At 51.1% G+C, this 22,601-nt stretch overlaps 1 protein-coding gene across 1 annotated transcript; it reads right to left on the reverse strand.

Moving 5' to 3' along the window:
* Positions 1–199: 199 nt before the first annotated feature.
* Positions 200–18,586, reverse strand: IGSF22 (immunoglobulin superfamily member 22). Its single transcript, XM_061159581.1, is given in 28 exon segments — positions 200–1,635; positions 3,448–3,618; positions 4,560–4,658; positions 4,661–4,849; positions 5,953–6,145; positions 6,309–6,397; positions 6,888–6,959; positions 6,962–7,018; positions 7,021–7,218; positions 9,406–9,485; positions 9,487–9,616; positions 9,619–9,639; positions 9,792–9,833; positions 9,836–9,916; positions 9,999–10,048; positions 10,050–10,125; positions 10,880–11,164; positions 12,083–12,352; positions 12,992–13,160; positions 13,692–13,805; positions 14,465–14,572; positions 14,574–14,637; positions 14,849–14,888; positions 14,971–15,070; positions 16,238–16,374; positions 16,588–16,658; positions 16,660–16,705; positions 18,478–18,586. Coding segments are annotated over 28 exon segments (3,192 nt in total). The 3' UTR covers positions 200–1,504.
* Between the last annotated feature and the right edge of the window lie 4,015 nt (positions 18,587–22,601).

Raw genomic sequence — 22,601 nt, forward strand, 5'->3', positions numbered from 1 at the left:
CCTTAATGCCCTCCCCTATGCACAGGTGCCCCGCATCTCATTACTTGGTGTCCTCTACTGCTACCCACCTCCTGCCCTCCACAGCCCAGACTTACTACCTGCTCCAAAATAATCCAGATTCCCTTCACGCTTCTCCTCCCTGGAGTCTGGGCTCAGCTGAACAGCTGGGAGGAATGAGATTAGATTGTATGATTCATGCTTTAGATGTGAAGCCCTGGCAGAATAACTTGTCACCTGACTCCAGGGGCATTTTCATCTTAATGAGCAGCTCCCTGACCCAGAGTAAAAAGGGAAGTCATGGATGGTAATGAATACTCCCATCAGTAGAGGGGTTGTACAGTTGTGGGGATGTGATAGACTCAAGCTCCGTATGGGTGTTGGATGAATCAGTAATTTTCAAACTAGCATCTGTACAGAGATTAGTGTTGGGAGCTGAAAGTGAAAGTCACTCAGTCGCATCGGACTCTTTGCAACCCCATGGACTATACAGTCCATGGAATTCTCCAGGCCAGAATGCTGGAGTGGGTAGCCTTTTTCTTCTCCAGGGGATCTTCCCAACCCAGGGACCAAACTCAGGTTCTCCCACATTGCAGACCAATTCTTTACCAGCTGAACCACCAGGGAAGCCCTGCTGGTGGGAACTAGCAAAAGAATAAAGTAGAGGAGGGAGGTTCAAAGACCCCCATCCTTGTTTCAGGTCCAGTAGCTTAAAATTTTTTAAGGAAGAGTTTGCTGCTGTCGAACATAGTGAGGTGGATGACCAGTCCCTTCTAGCTCTCAGATTCTCTTAATTCTCAAAGAGTATGAGTAAGCATGAGTGTGTGCTCAGTCACTTACTTGTGTCCAACTCTTTGCAAGCCCCTGGGCTGTAGCACACAATGCTCCGCTGTCCATGGGATTTTCAGGTAAGAATACTGGAGTGGGTTGCCATTTCCTTCTCCAGTGGATCTCCTTGACCCAGGGATCGAACCTGTATCTCCTGCATTGGCAAGTGAATTCTTCACCACTCAGCCACATGGGATGCCCAGATAGTAGGAACCCTGGACACTAAAGAGGCAAGGTCTTGATCCATTTAAATCCCAGAACTGAAGACATACCTACTTGTAGGCTTAGCAGGCTGGGGAGGAAGTTGAAAACTTCCCTGCTAAGCCCTGAGGGGAGGGCAAGGTACAGTGCAGTTGTGGAGGAGGGGAAGGCAGGGCAAGGCCCAGCCAAAAGGGGACTGGTCACTCCCCATGTGGGTGGGTTTAGAGCAGGCTCTCAGGGGTTGGTCTTCTGAGTATGCCCATCTCACTCCCAAGTCCCATTTCCTTGGTCCCTGGTGCACACCATGTCAGGAATATACGCAAAGGCACACTCAGTGTATTGTCCCATCCCTTCAGTGAATGTTTATGTTGACAAACACCACAGACCATACAGGGCCTTCCTCACCGGGACCACACAGAGGACAGGCCAAGAAGCCCCACATCACAACATCCTCCTGATGCCTGGGCTGGGCTGGAGCTCACTTAAGGTGCTTTAATTTCTTCTGCAGACTCTCAGTGACAGATGCTAGAATTGACTTGTCATCTTTGAAAGAGCAAAGAATGTCAGTGTGAATGACCCTAGGGACAAGGGAACCTCCAAACTCCTGGACTTTGAGTCACTATGCAGAAACCAGGGGCTGGACCCTGCCTAGGATCCTCAGTCCTTCCCAGCTGCAGTCTGCCAAGGTCAGCCGAGTGTGTGGGGCCAAGAGCTGCCAGTTATTCATTTAATGTATGCCACATATTGTGCCAGGCACTTCTATGCACTCTCATTTAATCCTCATAACAGCCCTAAGAAGTAGATGAGAAACAAGCTTAGAGTGGCTTGCCAAGGTCACATGGCTGATTAGTGTTAGAGCCAGGGCCTTGTGCCCATGTGCTTACAATCAGAATTAAGTTGTCAGGGATCTCTCTAGCTGTGGAATGAGAGCTGGATGTCTCCCATGGTGCCTTTCCTGGCCTAGTTCTGTTACACAGTTCAGCAGCCACTGTGGAGGCATCATCTCAATGCCAGGCACTTAGCTGAGCACTTGAGAGACAGAGCAACAGGACATGGTCCTTTCCCCAGAGAAAGACATCTGTAACAGGATGGTTACAGTCTGTAACCATGGAGACTGGACACCAATACATGCCATGGAGACTTCAGAGAGTGGCAGAGGAGGAGGCTGGAGAGGTAGGTGGTGGGGGGTGACTTTTATCTAAAGGATCATGACAAAACTAGGAGGCTTAAAGCAAAGGGGGAAGAGCAAGGTAGGTCATCTTTGCATTTAGAGAGTTCATGCAACTAGCTGTCTAGCTGTGAAAACAGTAGAATGTGTAGGAAGAAATAAAACATTTCTCCTACCTGTGCACACATGAGCAGAACAGGCACACCTGTGTGCAGAGGGAGGGCCTCCCTCCTATCATTTCTCCCTCGTGTGCTTCAGTCATGTCTGACTTTGCGACCCCATGGACTGTAGCCCACCAGGCTTCTCTGTCCATGGGATTCTCCAAGCAAGCATACTGGAGTGGGTTGCCATGCCCTCCTCCAGGGGATCTTCCCCAGCCAGGGATCGAATCCTCCTCTCCTGCAGTGGCAGGCAGGTTCTTTACCACTAGCGCCACCTGGGGGGAAGCCTTTATTCCCTTCAGCGCCTCCTGTCTATCCTTATCCTGGACCAGTATAGTTTTGTCTTGGTTGCACATCAAAATATATTGAAAATTCTGTCAATATAAAAGATTCCTTTTAGAACCCTGCCAGGGAGATTGTGCTTGTCAAGTCTGGTTTAGACTTGATTACTACTGTTTTTTTCAAATGCATGTTTAGGCCCACCAAGGGTTGCAAACTACCCTGATGCTGGGAGAGATTGAAGGCAGGAGGAGAAGGGAACGGCATAATATGAAATGGTTGGATGGCATCACCGACCAGAGGGACAATGAGTTTGCGCAAGCTCCGGGAGTTGGTGATGTACAGGGAAGTCTGGTGTGTTGCAGTCCATGGGTTTGCAAATAATCAGACACAACTGAGCCACTGAACTGAACTGAACTGAAGGGCTGCAAACTACATTGAGCCACTGAACTGAACTGAACTGAAGGGTTGCAAACTACAGACTCTTGAGGGATTGCCAACTCCCAAGTCTGCAGGGGCCAGATACATAACAAATGATACGGAGAAGATGGCAGAGTGGTTTGAACTATGGTCAGTTAGAGAATATTTACACCACCCCATAGCAGATTAAATAAAAGACTGTGTCAGCTATAGGAAAATAATCGAGCAATCTTCCACAAGACTGCCATTTTGCACCTCCACCCCAGGTAGGACTCAGCCCGGGCGCCCACCACCTCCAGGCCTGCCGGAGCCGGGCTCGGCGCCCTCACCATGGACGGTGGGCTGGGAGCTGCCGCCGTCCTTGCCCAGCTGTTCTCCACCAGCACGCTGTACTCTGGCCCTTGCAGAGGGTGACGGTGGGCTGCGGGTTCCCCAGGAAGGCGCGGGTCACGGTGCAATCCTGGCCACGCAGCACCGTGTGCGGCTTGAGCGGGGTCAGGAAGCGCGGCACGTGGCGCCAGTCCTTCTGCTGGTACGGCTTCAGCTTGGCGCTCAGATCCTCGACTGTGCGGGGCTCTGGTGGGGGTGGGGGACGTGGCGAGCGGTGAGCGCACCCCGAGGTCCCCACCCACCGCACTCCCGCCTAGAGCTCGGAAGACGCCCAGGAGACCCAGCTCACGAAACTCCGATGACCTGGGTTAGATTCCCACGCACCGTCAGCTCTAGGGCCCCGACTTCATAGGGGTTCCTGAAGTTCTCCCTTCGTCACTCGCCCACCCCCATGCCACTGCTGGTTTCAAGACCTAAACCAGGTTCGCGGGCTTTTGCGCTTTTCCAGACCTGGGCATCTTAGACTTCTTTCCGGCCACCAGCTTCCGGACCGGGCTGTTGGTTGGCTCCCCCTCCCCCCAATTAATTAATTTATTTTAATGGAGGCTGATTACTTTACAATATTGTGGTGGGTTTTGCCATACACTGACGTGAATCAGCCACGGGTGTACATATGTCTGATCCCCCCACCCTCCAAGCTTTCTCCAAGGCGCCCCAGCCTCCACCGTCTCTTCAGTCTCCAATTGAGATTCATATTTCAAGTTTCCCGCAGCTATCCCAACCGTTAATCCCCTCCCTCCGGGGTTTCCGGATGTCATCTCCGCTTCTTGGACCCTCCCTGAAATCTCAGTCAGGACTTCAGTTAGCCGCTCGGCTGGAACAGCTTCTCAGCTCCACATCCCCGTCCCGCACCGACATCCTCTCCCCTCCTTCCCGCCCTCTACCGGCATCCCCGCCCCCAGAGGAATCTCCCCGCCTCCACGTTAGTCCCACCCCTCAGAGTCCCCCGAAGGAATCTCCTCTCCTAGGCTTCCAGACCTCAGCTTTTCTCCCCAGGGTCCCCAACGTTAGCTCTTTCAGCTCAGTGCTTCTCAGCATCGGGTACCCCTGGCAACCCTTATTTCATCCCCGCCATCAGGGATCACAGATCTGAACCCCTAGGTCCCCAGACTCACTCTTGTCCTTGTTGTTGACGAGCCAGGCAGGTATCATTGGAGTCACCGCTTCGTTCTGGGCCAGCACTCGGAAAAAGTACTTCCTGCGGGGAGCGAGTCTTTCACCGTGTACTTGTTGCTGAAGACGCTGTCGACCGTCGTGAACCAGGTGGCTGTGCTGGCATCCCGCTCCACTATGGCGTAGTGGGCCTCGCCGCCCTCCTGCAGGTCGGAGCTGTGGTTCCAGGTCAGAGTCACCGTGTTGATGACCTCCTCAAACAGCTGTAGGTTTGTGGGTGGCCGCCGAAAATCTGGAAGGGTCCGAAAAATCCATCAGCCTCCCTGGGGAAATACCGTGCCCGAATATCGTGCTCCACACCCCCGCCGAAATATTGTGCCCCCATGCCCGCCACCTGCCAACTCCTAAGGAGGATGGGATGGGGCACCTTCACCTTCTAAGTTTCAGGCAGCCAGTGTCTTGGAGTCAGAACTATTTATGAGTGTAGCTCCAGCTCTGTCATTTACTAGCCCTGTGAATTTAGGCAGGTTACTTTCGCAGACCCATTTCCTCACTTGCAAAAAAGACTAAAAATAGCTATCATAATAATGTTTGGGTAAAGTGCCCATTTAATAAAAGTTCACCCCTTCATCCCTTGGGGGTTTAGGGTTTTATTATAAAGCTTCCAATTCTCTTTAAGAGGTCACCCCATTTTGGAGGGAGAGGGAGGTACAAAATGCATCAATGTAAAGGAATGTTTCATATACTCTTTAGCATAGTGATTAATGTAAATTTAGGAATACACAATGTGTTAAACCTCAAAACCTGCAGTTTCCTGCGATTTAAGATGATGAAAAGGCACTTTCTTAGGTTTTACCCACCATCTTTATTATTAAAGTTCTAAATGGTATCCGGGGGGGGGGGGGGAACTAAAAATTAATAGGAAGCTCATTTCAGCTGTGGTTCAGGAATTCTAATGAAGCTATATGGCAGTGACACTGTGGGATTGTGAAGTTTCCCCAAAAGGGCTTTCTAGGTGACCAAATCACACGCTTTGACAGTATTTCCAATAACATACAGGCCAGTTACCCCAATTTTTAATGGACTCATTTCTGCCTGTCTCTCTAGCCTCTTACCTATTCTCACTGACCCCACTCTGCATATGCCCTGAAGCTCTCCAGATATGATTGCAGAAACTGAAATAAGGGCTTAGTCCTAGTTCAGTGCCTCTGGGGTTTCAAGACTCTGAGATAAAGTGGAAACAACTCTGCCCATTAAGGCAAAAGCTGAGAGTCTTGCTCTGTGGTGCCAAAGGAGCCTGACTACCTTAAGGAATGCCGTTACAGTGGTAAGACTCCAGCAGCAGAGGGGAGTGTAGGCAGGGATGTCTACCCAGGCCTCTGCTCCTTGTCATACCTGTCACACGCATGTGGAAGTCGTGATACACCTCTCCAGACACATTCTGGAGCTCAATGCGGTACACCCCTGAGTCAGAACACTTCGTGCTGTTGGTGAGGAACTGGGAGCGGTTTTTGCTCTTGGTGATAATTTCCCGGCCCTTGGTAGGGATGCCTTCTTTCAGCCAGATCACGTTGGGTGGTGGGGAGCCCTGGGTGGTATTTGGGGGCAGGCCCCCTCCCATTGTCCAGGAGTCTCCTATCAGGCTCTGGTGCCAGGGTCTGGCAAGGGGCAGAGGCAGAGGCTATGGCAGCCATGGTAGCCATCTGGGTTCAGTGGTGGGCATCTGAGGGTCAGGGTCAGGAATGACTCACAGAGAAGGAGGCGTGGATGCAGAGGGCTGTCCCAGCGCAAACCACCATGTGACTCTTCAACCAGGCACTCAGGTCAAACTTGGGAGCAGCTGAGATGGAAAAGACAAAGATGGAGCAAGCAGCGCTCTATCCAGAAGACTCAAGCTTAAGCGTCCCTTCTGAAGCCTTTCCCAATCTCTTCTCCTTCATGCTCTCACTTCAGGCCAGACAGGCAGCTAGGAACCCTGCAGTGCTGCAAAGCATTTATTTTTTTCTCATCTGTTTCCCTCTATTATCATGTAAGACTCTTTAGGGCAGATCCTGTGTTTTTTTTCCCCCCTATAACCCTACCACCTCCTTTGACACACACTATCTGGCACACAATGAGTGAGATTTTTGTTTTTTGGGTTTTTTGATTCTGTTTTGTTTTTGGTGGGGAAGCCCCTGGGATTACCCCTAGCTCCATCCAGGCACGAATATGTATGACTTTTTCTTGATCACAGCATTGCCCAATTGTCTTCTACGGGATGAGGTCCCAGAGAGGAAGGGGTGGAGCTAGGATGTTGGGGCCTTGACCCCAGCCCTCTCTGCATCTCTCGCCTGGTGGTGGCATGGCACAGGCCCTCTCGTCCAGCTTTACTGCCTCCCCAACCACAGCCTCGTTCACCCCAGGATTCGGAAGAAGTACTTCTGCCCCTCAGTGAGGCCGCCCGCTGTGTAGCAGGTGCCTGGATGGGGATCTCTGTGGCCTTGGACCACTCCATGGTATCTTCAGCCCGCATCTCAAGGATGTAGCCAGAGGGTGGGTCTCCCCCTGCAGGCTCTCGCCAGGCCAGGGAGATGCTGGTGTTGGAGGAATCAGACATGTGCAGGTCTTGCACCAGGCCTGGGGTGTCCCAGGTGACATAGACAACTCGTCCACCCCCACACTCTTCCCATTCAACCCCAAGCCCAATTCCCACGCTCAATACCCCTGAAAACTTTCACGACTTCTACTTTGAACACTCACAGTTGACATGTTCAGCACTCAGCCTTGCACCCTCAATCAGTTCAGTTCAGTCTCTCAGTCATGTCCGACTCTTCGCGACTGCATGAATCGCAGCATGCCAGGCCTCCTTGTCCATCACCAACTCCCAAAGTTTACTCAAACTCATGTCCATCAAGTCGGTGATGCCATCCAGCCATCTATCCTCTGTCACCCCCTTCTCCTCCTGCCCCCAATCCCTCCCAGCATCAGGGTCTTTTCCAATGAGTCAACTCTTCACATGAGGTGGCCAAAGTTCTGGAGTTTCAGCTTCAGCATCAGTCTTTCCAATGAACACCCAGGACTGATCTCCTTTAGGATGGACTGGTTGGGTTTCCTTGCAGTCCAAGGGACTCTCAAGAGTCTTCTCCAACACCATAGTTCAAAAGCATCAATTTTTTGGCGCTCAGCTTTCTTCACAGTCCAACTCTCACATCCATACATGGCCACTGGAAAAACCGTAGCCTTCACCAGACAGACCTTTGTTGGCAAAGTAATGTCTCTGCTTTTTAATATGCTATCTAGGTTGGTCATAACTTTCCTTCCAAGGAGTAAGCGTCTTTTATTTTTTTTTAATTTTTATTTTTCATTTATTTTTATTAGTTGGAGGCTAATTACTTTACAATATTATAGTGGGTTTTGTCATACATTGACATGAATCAGCCATGGATTTACATGTATTCCCCATCCCGAGCCCCACTCCCACCTCCCTCTCTACCTACTCCCTCTGGGTCTTCCCAGTGCACCAGATCCAATCACTTGTCTCATGCATCCAACCTGGGCTGGTGGTCTGGTTCACTATAGATAATATACATGTTTCAATGCTGTTCTCTCGAAACATCCCACCCTCGCCTTCTCCCACAGAGTCCAAAAGTCTGTTCTGTACATCTGTGTCTCTTTTTCTGTTTTGCATAGAGGGTTATCATTACCATCTTTCTAAATTCCATATATATGTGTTGGTATGCTGTAATGTTCTTTATCTTTCTGGCTTACTTCACTCTGTATAATAGGCTCCTGTTTCATCCATCTCATTAGAACTGATTCAAATGAATTCTTTTTAATGGCTGAGTAATATTCCATGGTGTATATGTACCACAGCTTCCTTATCCATTTGTCTGCTGATGGGCATTTAGGTTGCTTCCATGTCCTGGCTATTATAAACAGTGCTGCGATGAACATTGGGGTGCACGTGTCTCTTTCAGATCTGGTTTCCTTGGTGTTTATGCCCAGAAGTGGTATTGCTGGGTCATATGACAGTTCTATTTCCAGTTTTTTAAGGAATCTCCACACTGTTCTCCATAGTGGCTGTACTAGTTTGCATTCCCACCAACAGTGTAAGAGGGTTCCCTTTTCTCCACACCCTCTCCAGCATTTATTGCTTGTAGACTTTTGGATAGCAGCCATCCTGACTAGTGTGTAATGGTACCTCATTGAGGTTTTGATTTGCATTTCCCTGATGATGAGTGATGTTGAGCATCTTTTCATGTGTTTGTTAGCCATCTGTATATCTTCTTTGGGGAAATGTCTGTATAGTTCTTTGGCCCATTTTTTGATTGGGTCATTTATTTTTCTGGAATTGAGCTTCAGGAGTTGCTTGTATAATTTTGAGATTAGTCCTTTGTCTGTTGCTTCATTTGCTATTATTTTCTCCCAATCTGAGGGCTGTCTTTTCACCTTACTTATAGTTTCCTTTGTAGTGCAAAAGCTTTTAAGTTTCATTAGGTCCCATTTGTTTATTTTTGCTTTTATTTCCAGTATTCTTGGAGGTGGGTCATGGAGGATCTTGCTGTGATTTATGTTGGAGAGTGTTTTGCCTATGTTCTCCTCTAGGAGTTTTATAGTTTCTGGTCTTACATTTAGATCTTTAATCCATTTTGAGTTTATTTTTGTGTATGGTGTTAGAACGTGTTCTAGTTTCATTCTTTTTTTTTTCTAGTTTCATTCTTTTACAAGTGGTTGACCAGTTTTCCCAGCACCCCTTGTTAAAGAGGTTGTCTTTTTTCCATTGTATAATCTTGCCTCCTTTGTCAAAGATAAGGTGTCCGTAGGTACGTGGATTTAACTCTGGGCTTTCTATTTTGTTCCATTGATCTATATTTCGTCTTTGTCGCAGGCACTTTGAAATGGCGAGCAGCGCCTGGTCGTCGCCACGCTCCACTGACGCGCGTTCCTCTTGTCATTTTCGTGCCTTCCTTGTACCACGTCTCTCTGGGCAGCGGCTTTTCCCGGAAGGGCACCTTGATGTTTGCGGTGTGGCTCACCCTCACGGTCACCGGGTGCGCGGCCAGTGCCTCCAGGACGGACCATAGATGTTTGGCGGATCCGCAAGGCGGGCGGCAGGGAAGGCACGCCCAGCAGGGGTGGGGGAGGAGCCCACGGGGATGGGGGCGGGGTGACGGGGTGACGGAGGGGCTAGGGGTAGGTGGGCGGGCCAGGCATGGTCTCGCTTCCTCTACGGCCGGCAGCGACCTTACCTGCCATAAACACCGAGGCTTCCCTCTCTGCACCCTTGGCCCTGAAGTGTACTTGCCCTCGAGGTCGGGCCCCATACTGAGGAAGCTGAACTTGTGAACCGCACCCTGCTTCAGGACCCGCACGCCAGGATCTGCAGGGGCGAGGGCTACTCTTGGGTGCGAATGTGTGCCTAGTCGGTCCCTTCGTCCTTCACTCCCATTCCTGGCTCCTGCCTTGGACCTCTTTGCTATCCTCCAGTCGCAAGCCCTCCACCTTCTCATCGCACTAGGAACAGCTCAGCTGGGCTCCCGGTGGCCGCGTTCACGTCGGATATTGTGCTCTTGACAGTGGCCAGTCACTCTGGAGAGAACCGAACCGGGCGGGGCTGGGTTATGGTATGAGGTGGAAGGGACTTACATTACCGGAAAAGGGCTGGTGGCGTCTATCAAAGTCATTTATGATGAGCAGGATGTTTAAAAATGGGCATGTGAAAAAAAAAAAAAAAAATGGGCATGTGGGTAAGGGGTCAGTGAGGGGATTAGGGCTGGTAGGTGGGGTTTGGGGGAAAGTCAGTGGCATTGGGAAATGGTAACCAGGAATTCTGGGAGATGGCTAATGGGGGGCTGATCATCAGAGCATATGGTCAGTGGGAGCTCAGGCTGCTCAGGTGAAGAGGACTAGATGGTGGGATGCAGATGGTCTGCATCTGGGATGCAGAGCTGGGATGTTTAGCTGTGGTTATGCTGGTCGGTGGGATGCCCAGGGTTTATTAGGAGTAGAGGGTGGCCAGGGTCAGTGAGAAATGGCCAGGGATAGTGAGTAGGGCCTGGTCAGGGTCGAGGGGTGTAGGATGATCAGATTTGCTGGGGGTGGTCAGAGTCTCGAAGTAAAGGATGGACAAAGTCAAGGGATTTCAGATAGAGTTCAAAAGATGAAGGATGATCAGGGTCTAGGAGGTAGAAACAGTCAGAATTTGGGATATGGGGGTGGTTAGAGTGGGGAGGTAGAAATAAATCAAGACCTGGAGGAGGGTTGATGTCATGGGGACTGGTGTTCACCCCATGGTAGGAAAGCGGAGGGTCACTCAATGGGGACTGACAGGGTGGGTGTATGCCTTCCATGGTGACCATAGCAGTGCAGTAGTATTCAGTGAGGTCCCCATCCTGCATGGCTACCACAGTGTCCTTGCCACTGTCAGTGAGCTGTGCGTCCTCAATGAACAGCTCTGCTCTCTTGCCCTCATGGTTCATGCTGTACTTGGAGCTTCGCACCAGCAGCTGCCCATCCTTCTTCCAGTACAAGGTCATATCCTTGGATGTCAGCTCACACTCAAGGCAGGCACGGCTCCTCTCTTTCACATACACATTCTTGAGGGTGCTCGCAAATTTTACAGGGATGCCTATGGACAGACAAACAAATGGTTGCTTCCTGCAGCTAGATGCTGCCGTGGTCCTCTTTCTGACCCCAGAAACTACAGGGCCCTGTGACATGAAGTGTGTACCCGACTCACAGAAGTACCCGACAGGGAGATTCCCAGATCTGCTTCTCATTTGCTAGCTGACTCTATGCAGTGTATTCACTTCCTAAATCTGTTTGTTTGCTCATATGCAAAACAGGGCAACAGCTTTTACCTCCTCACAGCACGGCAGTCAATATCTCTAATGCCCCCTTGGCTCTTCACCATAACTGCATTGTCTCTCTGGTGTCTGGACCTTTACACTGCTGTTCCTTCTGCTGAGAATGTTCTCTTCTCTTGCCCATTCTCTGAAAATCGAATGCCTTTTTGTTTTTCTTGGTAAAGCTTTGCCATCATCTTATCACATCCTTTCTGACCTTGCAAGGTGGTACCTCTCCTCTGGGTTCCCCACAGCCTCTGTGTCTCCCTCCATCACAGCAATGATTATTCCATGTCACATGTGTCAAGAGTGGTTCACATGTGTGACCTACTGTTATGTGTAACTCTCCAAACTAGCTATAAGAATGTATGTAGTCAAGATGTAATATATGATATGTGCTGTAATGTATGACACTAAAGCCATAAAAGCTAATTTCTTGGCTCATGATCTCCTGGCTGATAGTAAGCTCTTAGTGTGTCTTAATTCCTTGCTTAAGAACTTTTTTTCTAATTTATTTCCATACCTTCATCTCCCACCAGACTAGGAGTTAGCAGAGAGGAGAACTCTCTATTTTTCTAGTATCCATCAAAGGACCTTGCAAGGAGGAGATGGATAGATACATGGATGGATGGATGGAGGGATGGATGCCCACTTGGAGGCTGCTGTGGCATTAAGTCCACCACTCAAGCTCTGGCCCAAACCCTCATGGTCAGTAGTGGGCTGGGTCTTCTGAAGCAGATCTCCTGCCTTGGCAGAGAACTTGCCACCATCACTGAGTCTGGCATCCTGAATCTTAAGCGTGTGGGTCAGACCATCCTAAGACACTGTGATTTCATACTTTTCATCCCTCTTCAGCTCCTTTCCATTGAACTTCCACACAAAGTCGGGCACTTTCTTAGAGAGGCAGATCTCAAACACAGCTGTCTGGCACTCTGTCACCTTCACCGGCTTCATCTTTCCCAGAGGCTCATCTGCAGCAAAGAATAGGAAGAGCAGTCCTTGGGCTGCATCCCTGGTCCCTCCTGAGGGGTAGGATGGTGAAGGGGGGGCATAAAGACTCAGGTATCATTAGCCTCTTGTAGCCCACAGCTGGGGAAAACATATTTCCTTTTTTTCTGCTTGTGAATCTTGGAATCCCCTTCCATGACATTCACATGGTCTCCTTCCCAATAACATTAACAGTACTTTTAAGAAAGAATATGTAGCTATGTGACTTTAGGTACATGCCAGGCACTATTAAGGCAGGAAGATTCTACTATTCACACAGGAAGATTCTACTATTATTTCCCATTCTACAGATGGAAAAACTGAGGCAAAGAGAAGTTGAATCACTTGCCCCAAATACACAGCTCGTAAGTGACAGAAGGTGGGATTTGGACTCCAGTAGTTCACCTCCAGAGGCTGTACTCCTGTGCTACATTGCCCCACGGCATTTTATCTCATAGTCCTCTCCATATACCCCATGCTTCTCTCCTCTGTTAACCCCCAACCCCATGCAATCTGTGCAGGGCCCCACAGTCCTTCCTCCCGTGTCTCCATGGACCCCATACTGGGTTATTCCTTTGCCCTGACCCTGACCATGTCCTCCTTGTGGCCTCTGGTGCCCACACTCATTCCCGGCACCGTGAGCTCTGCATTCATCTGCCTGTTGCCCACGGCCAAGCTGTAGGAGCCTGCATCACTCATGTTCACGTTGGTAATGGGCAGCATGTACACGGTGCCCATCTGCTTCACATCATACTTCCCCAGGAAGTACCGGATCCTCAGCGGCTCATTATCCTGCCTCATGGACTAGGTAGAAAAACTGATGAATGGATTTAAGAGGAGATTTCTATTCCATTCCATAAGGCCAGGCTGAGCTGAAAGGAGCCATATCTACCTTTCTAAGATTCTCAGACACAGTCAGAGGCCCCTAACATCTTTCTAGCCTCATTATCTGGCTTGATGGGATCCAGGGTTCCTGCCTCCCCCAAAGCCTGAACTCTTAATATGCATGAGTTCACACTAGATGCTTTCTCTTAGAGGTCCAGATCATCAGTAATCTTCAGGACTATCTAATTCAGCCTTTTCAGATGGGTAGGCTGAGGCACAGAGAAAGGAGAGTAATTGTCTCAAATCAAACACAAACAGGAGGAACACCTAAGAATAAAGCCCAGCTCCCAGCCCATTTCAGCCATGTCAGATGGCATCCTTTTGATGGTATGGAAAAGAGGACAGGGCTTATGGGTAATGAGAGGGTCTTGGAAGGAAAGGGGTGAAGAGAAAAAAAACGATATTCCAATCATATCCCTCCCTGGGTGCTCTCCCCACCTTGACCCACAGCATTTTGACATTGGGGTCCTTCGGCTCCATGATGCAGTCAGAGACCACCGTGGTGTCCACCTTGGCTGTTATGTCTTCCAGGGGTTTCAGAATTCAGATGGCCTGAGGGAGTGTGATATCAGAAAGGCAGGTGTCAGAGGCATCTAGAATGTGCCCAGTCTGTGTCCCCAGTCCTGGAGAAGCCCTCTGAGCTTCTGGGGACAAATGACTAGGCTGATTAATTAGATAGCGGCGTTCCCCTCCCTCCACATGGAACAACTTGAAGATCGAGGGGGAGATAGACATGATAAGGGAAGAAAAAGGAACACCATTCGTGGAACAGTTACTGAGTACAGAGGTCCCATTGTATATAGGTCCTCTAATTCTGGTGCAGATATTTCACAATGACAAGTTAATTGAATGAATGAGTGAGAACAAATGAAAACAAATGAAAAGGGCAAAAGTAATTTTCATTTTGCAGATGAAGAAACAGATTTGGAGAGACCCCCAAGTTCACTCAGTTAATAAGGCAGTAGAACTGGACTTGGAACCTAGGTCTGTCAGATTCCAAAATCGATGCAAATATATTAGGGAGCAGTCAAGAGAAAAGAGGTGGAAGGAAGGCAACCTGAGTTCCTCACTACACTGGCAGTAGAGAATGCCCTTGACTAGGCATGGGCAGGGTGGGGAGACCTTGCCACCAGGAGTCCCAAAGGCACTAGCACTTTTGGTAAGGCCCAGCCCTTGGCCTGCAGCCCCCGTTCCCCCTGATGGCCACTGACCTCCACCTCCACTTTCTTCATCCCTTTGAGCTTCTTCAGCAGCCCCCAGAAGTCAGTGAAACCATACTCCATGCAGACCTCAAAGTCCTTCTTGGGCACCTTGGAAAAAAATCTTCAGCATCTCTTTCTCATCTGTCACATTCTTCTGCCTCTTCTTGGAAGCAGGGGGTCCACTGGAAGGAAGGAAGTGGGTGCCAAGCCTGGCTTTAGTGCCTTTCTCTGAAGACAGAGAGAGGCTCTCCCAACCTTGAGATGCCCCTTCCTACTCCATGGATTCTTAGAGCCTGGGCCATTAACTCAGGGCCTTGTTGAAAAGCCTTCCAGAAGCTCCAGTCTGGAGGGTAGGGGGACCACACCCTGGAAAGAGGAGCCTTCCAGTCTCACCTCTTCTTCAACATCTTTTTGAAATCCAATTTTTCTTGACCTGAGGACAGAGAAAGAGACAGGGTCAGACAGGGGGAGTTTGGTCCCCAAGAGGAAAGGCCAGGAGGATTGGACTGGCTCACCCTCAGTCACCAGCAAGGATACGGTGTAGATGGAGTCTGCATGGTCATTGCTTGCAATGTACTTGTAGTTGTCAGAGTCGTCCAAGGTCAGTGACTCTAGCTGGATCAGAGTCAAGCCATTAGTAGGGGGTGGGGGAGGGAACCACAGGGAGACAGGGTGTTTTGTGGGGAGGGGGAAGAGCTGAGTGCTGGATGTATGTGTGGAGGACTGAGCTGTCTCTATGACTGGAAGGTGCCAGGGAGCAGTCAGTGTGAGTGTGTCTATGTGAAGCCTGATTCCACATTGGATTCTCCCCCTTGGCTGTGAGCTCCAGGAAGACAAGGACTTCCTCTGAGTTGCAACTTTATCTGCAGTTTCTGGCACTGGGCTGAGTGCTCCTTTATTTAACACAGACTTACTCCTCTGTGTCAGGTATTGGGTTGAGCCCTGAGGAAATAGGGGTGAACAAGGCTGTCTTGGCACCTGTAGAAAGGTGTTTAGATACCAGTGGGTTTCCTGAAAGGGGTTGCTGACTGAATGAGCTTGTGTAAGGAGTGGCTGGCCAGGAGGGGGCTCTGGGGCAGCTTGTGTGTGCTGTGGGTGGTGCTAAGGTCCAATGATGGGTCTTTGGGAGAGGAAGGAAGCAATTGGCATGGGTGGGGAGAAGGGAAGCTCTGTCCCTTTCACAGTGGGAAGTCAGGGCAGATCCAGGAATAGAATTATAGGCCTAGGTCCCTCAGGGATCCATTCCGCCCTTTTCTCAAAGGGTCTGGACCCAGAGGCTGCAGAAGATGCTTAGACCTTAGGATGATCGGCCCTTGGCATTGCTCTTCTGGAATGTTCTCCCGAAGAACCCAGGAATCCTCACCCTCACCTGCACTCTATGACTAGCCCTTCCCTTCGTGCAGATCCCACCTCACCTCAGCCTGGTTCCACCCACCATGGTCTCATTCCCTTCTAGCCACACGCATAGCTTTGGTCTCACGTTCCTTTGGGGCTCATTCACCGGCTGGAACCTCTCTCTTTTCCATCTGGTCCTGCCCTCTCCTTGTTCTGGCAAGGCTCTGCCTTGCCCTGCCCCTAATTTTGGCCCCTTGCTCACTCTGGCAAGGATGCCCTGGCTCCTGACTCGGCCTCTCTTATTCTGCCTCTCCTCTAGGGCATTGAGAGCCCCTTTTCTCATCTCCCAGCTCTTGGGTCTCCGTTGTGGATCTCTTGGCTGTGAGAGGACCTGGGGCCCCTCCTAGGGTCTCGGCCTCCGGCCTTAGGGGTCACTGGCCCTGACACCTTCAACACGTGCTCCTTGTTCACACTGTCATAGAAGATCTTGGCAGACCCCTTGATGGGCATGCCGTTCTCTCTCTCCCAGGAGATGTTGGGTTTGGGGTTCCCCTGTGCCTGGACTCAGAACATGGCTTCATCCCCTGCAGTGGGCACCTATTTTTGCCTCTTAGCCTGGAAGCTGCACCTCTACCTGCTCTCAGCTCTGGGCTGGGGAGAGACCCTTGGCCTGTCTCCGCCAGTGATTGTGTATTGGGGGGGACAGCGGCAGGGGTGGCAGCAGCAGTGAGGGGCTGGGGCACTGGGACAGAAAGGGAAGCTCCCGGGGCCTTGGGGAAACTCGGGGAGGGATGCACCCATGGGTGAGGCAACCGGCTGAGGCTTCTCCACCAACTCCGGGACGTTTTCACCAGCAGAGATGTTTGAAGCTGAAGAACTCTGTGGAGCTGGAGAACTTCCTCCTCATCACTTCCTCTGTGCCGACAGGCGAGAGAGGTCAGAATGGGCTCCAGGCAGAGCTTAGCCTGGGACCTTTTCTTGAGGGGACGGTGGAGCATTTTAGGTCAGTGAGAACTGGAAACGCTTTGGCCAAGAAACGAGGACCTTAGAGCGTCGGTGGGTCATTGTGTTATGGCAAATGCAGACCCCTAGGGGAGCCAAAGCCTCATCCATCCCTCAATGGTCAATATTTACAATCTTTACTGGGTCAAGGTCTTGTGTTCTACTTCCCCCTCTGCCCACCCCCACCCCCCCGCCCCCGGCTCCCTGGCTTTTTTTAGAAGGAGATTTCTTTTTTATATTTTATGGGTCTCTTTGGGTTCCTCTCCTGGAAGTTCTGGTCCCCCAGTAGCATTAAATAGTGACCAGAGGTCTACGGGCTGCAGCTGGTTTACTGATGGTTTTTATTTGACCTTTCCAATGTTTAAACAGGCTTCCCTGGTGGCTCAGAGGATAAAGCATCTGCCTGCAATGTGGGAGACCCTGGTTCGATCTGTGGGTCGGGAAGATCCCCTAGAGAAGGAAATGGCAACCCACTCCAGTATTCTTGCCTGGAGAATCCCATGGACGGAGGAGCCTGGTGGGCTACAGTCCACAGGGTCACAAGAGTTGGACATGACTGAGCAACTTCACTTTCCTTTAATGTTTAAACAAAAAGGAGCCCTACATCTAAAAATTGAGAGATTTCACATAAAAATTCTAATTTCTGGATCCTTAACACTGGATGCATATTCCCACATGGCAACAGGCAGTGGGAGGTGAAGAGTGACTTTCCCTTCTGATGGGCTACATTCTGGGCAGTTCACCTCTGACTGTCTTTTGCATTTATGTTCCCTGCTGGACGCTCTCCGCCAGTGGTTTGCAAGTCTGGCTGCAAATCAGGGTCCCTGGAGATCTTAAAAACACTACCAGATTTAACTGTCTGAGGTGAGACTCACATGTCACTGTTTTTTTTTTTAACTCCCCTCTCCTCCTACCCACACCCTAAGGTGGTTCTGGTGTGCCATCAAGGCTGAGAATCACAAATTATAGTCACTTGAGTTTGCAGCTTCTGGTCTTGAGTCCTGGCTGTTCCACTTACTATGTCTCACTTGGCCCGGGGGAGTTACTGCTTATCTGGCCTTGACCTCTGTGCACAGAGGACTGACTGAAGGAGGGATGACTGGGAGGACAGGTATTCGATATCCTGGTCCCTGGCCATCCTTGAATCACCTTCCTCTGGAGACATGGCTTAAACAATCTGTTCTGTTCTGAGACCATTTCTCAGTTTTCCCTTGGATCTACCCTCCCTTACGTCTGGTCCCCAAGTCTGAATACCTGTAAGTTCAAATCACTTGTTTATGTGTTCATCTTCTCTCCACTGGCAGCACCAAGGCTTCTCTTTCTTAAGTGGAGCAAGGCCAGCATTATTCTTAAGTTGATAAGGCACTAACTTCTTCCATGCCTTAAATTCTACCATCAGAAATTTGTGCATTTGCCTATGGCTTTGATCTTCAGCAATTAAGAGTTCAATCACTAAAACATATCCATGTGATTGATTTTTCCTAAGCTGTTTTCCTGGAGACAGCATTTGTGGACAAGCATCCGGCTGGCTTAGCTTTATCAAATCACAGATTAGAAGCACAGGTTGGGAGGGTTGTTGGTGGTATCTTGGGCTTCTGAGGGGGCCCATTGGTCACAAAGATGGGAGGAAGAAAGGCTGCCTCTACCTAATTCCACCCCCTTACCAGCCATCCCACTCTATTTGCCTCCCACGATCTTGGTTGTCTAGGAGAAGGTCTGCACGTGGGTGGTAGAGCTGGAGAACTCCATGGACACGTGCTCCTGAAGCATCTGCTTGTGGTGAATGGTCGTCATGGTGACAAGGCGTGGGCACTCACCTGGGAGGACCAGAGAGGGGATGAGGCCGTGAAGGACAAGGAAGGGAGTGGGAGGGAGGCTCAGAGATGTTGTGTGTGTGTGTGTGTGTGTGTGTGTGTGTGTGTGTGTGTGTGTGCACGTGTGCAGGGGGGTAAGGGAAGGGACAGAACAGGTGAACACAGAGAGAGATGGCTGTTTAGAGGGAGGGTGAGGAGAGGCTGGGTGGCAAGCCTCTTCCCTCCGGCCTCTCTTCTCTTCCCTTGGTATCTCCCTGGTTGGCTACAAGGACCAATGGGCCTGTCTCTCACTGAGTAACCCCAAACCATTCCAGATCCTTGGAGAGGGGGGAGATAGGGTTTAGACTTACCCAGTGAACCCAGCAAGGCCCAGAGGGAGCTAAGGATACCTTTTGATAGCTACACGGAACTGGCAGGGTGGGGCAGTGCTGGAGGCTTCATCAGGAGGGAATGAAGTCAGACCTGAGAAGGAACTTCCTGACTAAGCCATACTGGAGCTGGCCTTGAAAGGAAACTGGATCTTCTCGCTGGGCCCTCGGGAGCCCTGGCATTGGGGGAATGCTGAGACAAATGACAGCACATTCCTACAGCTCTGCTTTCCTTTCCAATATGATAAAGACAGAGGTTGAGTCTTTATTTCTTATAATTTTTGAATTGGTAATTCAATCACATGGTTAAAAAACAAAACAATAGAAACATCTATGTAAAGAGGCTCCCCCCTTCTCCCAAGGCCCTCCATCTCCCAGCCCTCCACAACAGGTAACCACTTGTGGTCTTTATGCTCCTTCTGGGGCTCTTTCATGCAAATTTGAATATGTTTTTGTCTTCATTCCCCCTTTTTTTACACATAAGGTAGCCTATTATACAAGCCATTCAGCCCTCTTTTTACTTTGTACATCTTGGAGGTCTTTCCATCCCTGTTTATGAAGTTTTCCCAGTCTTGTTAACACCAACACAGAATCCCATCGAATAGATGTACATACCATCTTTTATTTAACCAGAGTGGCAGTTTTAATATTTATTTTATTTATTTGGCTGTGCTGGGTCTCAGTTGCAGCACATGGTATCTTTGATTTTTGTCGTGGCATGTGGGAATCTTTAGGTACAAGATAGTGTCAGTCGCTCAGAAATGTCCAACTCTTTGTGACCCCATGGACTACAGCCCATCAGGCTCCTCTGTCCATGGGATTCTCCACAAGAATACTGGAATGGGTTGCCATTTCCTTCGCCACAGAGTGGCAGTTTTTAAACCCCAATTTTTTGTATATGAGAAACTGACATCTGAGAAATAACCTGTCCAAGGTCACTTGGACTAGAATTCTGGCCCCTTGACTCCCAGTCCAGTGCCCTTCTCGAGGACCTCAAAGCCTTCTTCCAGGCCAGAAGGTTTGGGGCTAAACTTCGCCCCTTCATCTGATGACATCTCTCTACCTGGGCCCTCCAGGTTTGGAGACGTCTCCCCAGCTCCAGCTCCTCCTGTGCCCCTCTGGGCTCAGAAAGCAGAGCCCCTTTCCTCAGGGAAGAGGGAAGCCTTACCTTCGCATCACCAGTCCCTTCTAAGCCTGAAGGCTGTGTCCACCCTCTGGCTTTGGAGACCCAGCTGGTGCCTGGGCTGTAGACTGACCAGTCTCCTTATTCTTTTGTCCCAGCAATGTGGCCAGCAGGAGTCACTGGTTCCTTAAATGTCTGGCCCCCTGGGGGCGATCCCTTACTCAGGCTCCGCAGCTGCCCCAGCCAGCTGGCACACTGCTTTGGGGGGTAGCTGGGGCCAGGGCTGGAGGAGGTGCAGGGGTCTGGGCAGGCAGGTGGCCGAGCATGGTGGTCTCGGGGTACTTTTTCTGTTCCTTTGTGCAGAGGTTTGTGCTCTCACGCTGCTGGGCGGGACCTCTCTGAGCTGAGGGGCTCAGGGAAGTGTGTGTGCCCAATAGTGTGCCCAAAGCAACAGGTCTGTGTTTTCCAGAGACCAAGAGTGAGTGACTAGGGAAGAGTCCAGGGAGCACCGTTCATGCCATGCTCTGCCCTTGGTGCCTGCACAACCTGAGTGGCCTCACGGGGCCACCCCTGGGAGAGAAGGGGAAATGTCAGCTCTTCCTCCCCATCCCATTCTTGCTGCTCAACCCCCTGATGTGGGCGGAGGGGTAGGAGGGCCCATCCTCTTATTGGAGGGTAGTTGGAGAGCAGGCCCCCTTCTCTGGGACCTCCGTCTAAGCCACTCCCCTGTTCTTTCCTCATTGTCTGCAGTAAATTTACAGCCCAGACCCATGACCAGCCCACTCAAGGCTCTGCGACCTTGTAAGGACCTGCTGGCTGGCCAACAGTCCTGCCCTGGACTCCCTCTTGCCCTGGGGTGACCCACACCTGTCAGCAAGGACAGGACAGAGCTACATTTGCTGCATCCCTGGGGGCTGGGGTAAGAACAGAGGGGGAGTGTCTGGAAGGCATAAGATCTTGGTCTAGGCGCAGATGCTCCAGGTTCCTTGGGCGGGACTACTCTCAGCCCAGGCCTTACAAGGCAAATTGCCGGGCTGCAGCTGCTGTTGGGACCTGCAGGGCAAATAAGTGGGCTGGCCAACAGGGAGGGGCCTGTGTAGTCTGAAGGTCCCCCTGCTCTGGCCTTGGCATCTCTGGCCCCTCTGTCGAAGCTGGTGGCCTGCCAGCCACTTTTCCTTCCATGAAAGCCTCCAACATCTGTCCTTGTGGCTCCACAGGGCCCCTAGCTCCTGGCTGGGTGGGAGGCCGCTGGTGTGTGAGAATTGTGCTCAGTGAGTGGACTTAGGAATTTCAAATCTGGATTCAGGCCACCTCCCAACCTCCACAAGGGGGCACTAGGGATCTCAAGGGCCTGGGTGGCTGGGTGTGTGTGTGGGGGGGGCGGGGGGGTGTGCACCCATGCAGATCTGTAGTAGTAGGAGGGGCAGGAAGATGGGGGTACAGGGAGGCAGGGAGTGGAGGGGAGGGTCAATCACAGACCCAGGAGGCAGGGAGTGGAGGGGAGGGGCAATCACACAGACCCAGGAGGCTGGTTTTGCTCAAAATGCTCCATTTATTGCTCTATTCAATGACCATGAGCAAATTATAAAAAGACACCAAATGTCTCTGTCTGCCGTGGAATAAATATTTAAAGTCACCAATAAAAACACGTGGCTCCAAGATAACACATGTTGCCAAAGAGTCATGCACGCCCTGCTGACGGGCTCTCAACACACGCATGAACACGGGACACACGCAGAGCTACACGCGGCGAGACTTCTGGGAGGGGTTTCCCACAGCGACACAGAAAAATGCTTCACACGGATCTGGGGCCGAGTTCCCACCCTACCCTCGGAGCTCCCCGTCTCCCAGCATGGCCCAGGTCCCCTGGGTTCATTCTCCCCTATGTGTCCCCTTTCTTACCATTGCCCCACAGGCTAGCCACTGCCTGCTGAGGGCGTCTGATACCTGGGGATCCCCCTGGATGCGATCCTCCTCCCCCAACCCCATCCAGAGACCTCTCCGCAGCTGCGATCTTTCTGCCAACCCCTCAGGACTTAACTGTGCCTGACTTCCGGGGTCTTCAGGCCCTTCCTTCCTTCCCATCCTGGTTCCAGGAACTAGGGGCAAAGTGCAACCTGTCTGCTGGGAGAAGCGGGGCTGGGGGCCTGAGGCAGGCACCTGTGCCAGGGCCACTGGGGGGGCTGGAGCTCACGACCCCTCTCCCGGGCTGAGGAGACACAGTGTTCGGTACAGACAGCACAGACGATGGACAGACAGAACACGCTGCAGCAGGACACGTGGAGTTGCAGCAGGGAAACGTTTTGGATCAAGTAGCAGTGGAACCATCGTTAAAAACTGAGGCCCCAGGTCACGCGGTTTGGGTCAGGCCCTGGGGCCCCAGGCCTGGCCTGGCACACCCCTCCCCCACCCTCCCCACTCCCCAGTAAGTACAGTAGGAAGAGCTATGTTGGGGGGGGGGGGCGGGGGGCAGGGGTCCGGCCGAGGCAGCGGGGGAGGGGGAG

The sequence above is a fragment of the Dama dama genome, chromosome 2 (genome assembly GCF_033118175.1).
Source record: "Dama dama isolate Ldn47 chromosome 2, ASM3311817v1, whole genome shotgun sequence".
NCBI lineage: Eukaryota > Metazoa > Chordata > Mammalia > Artiodactyla > Cervidae > Dama > Dama dama.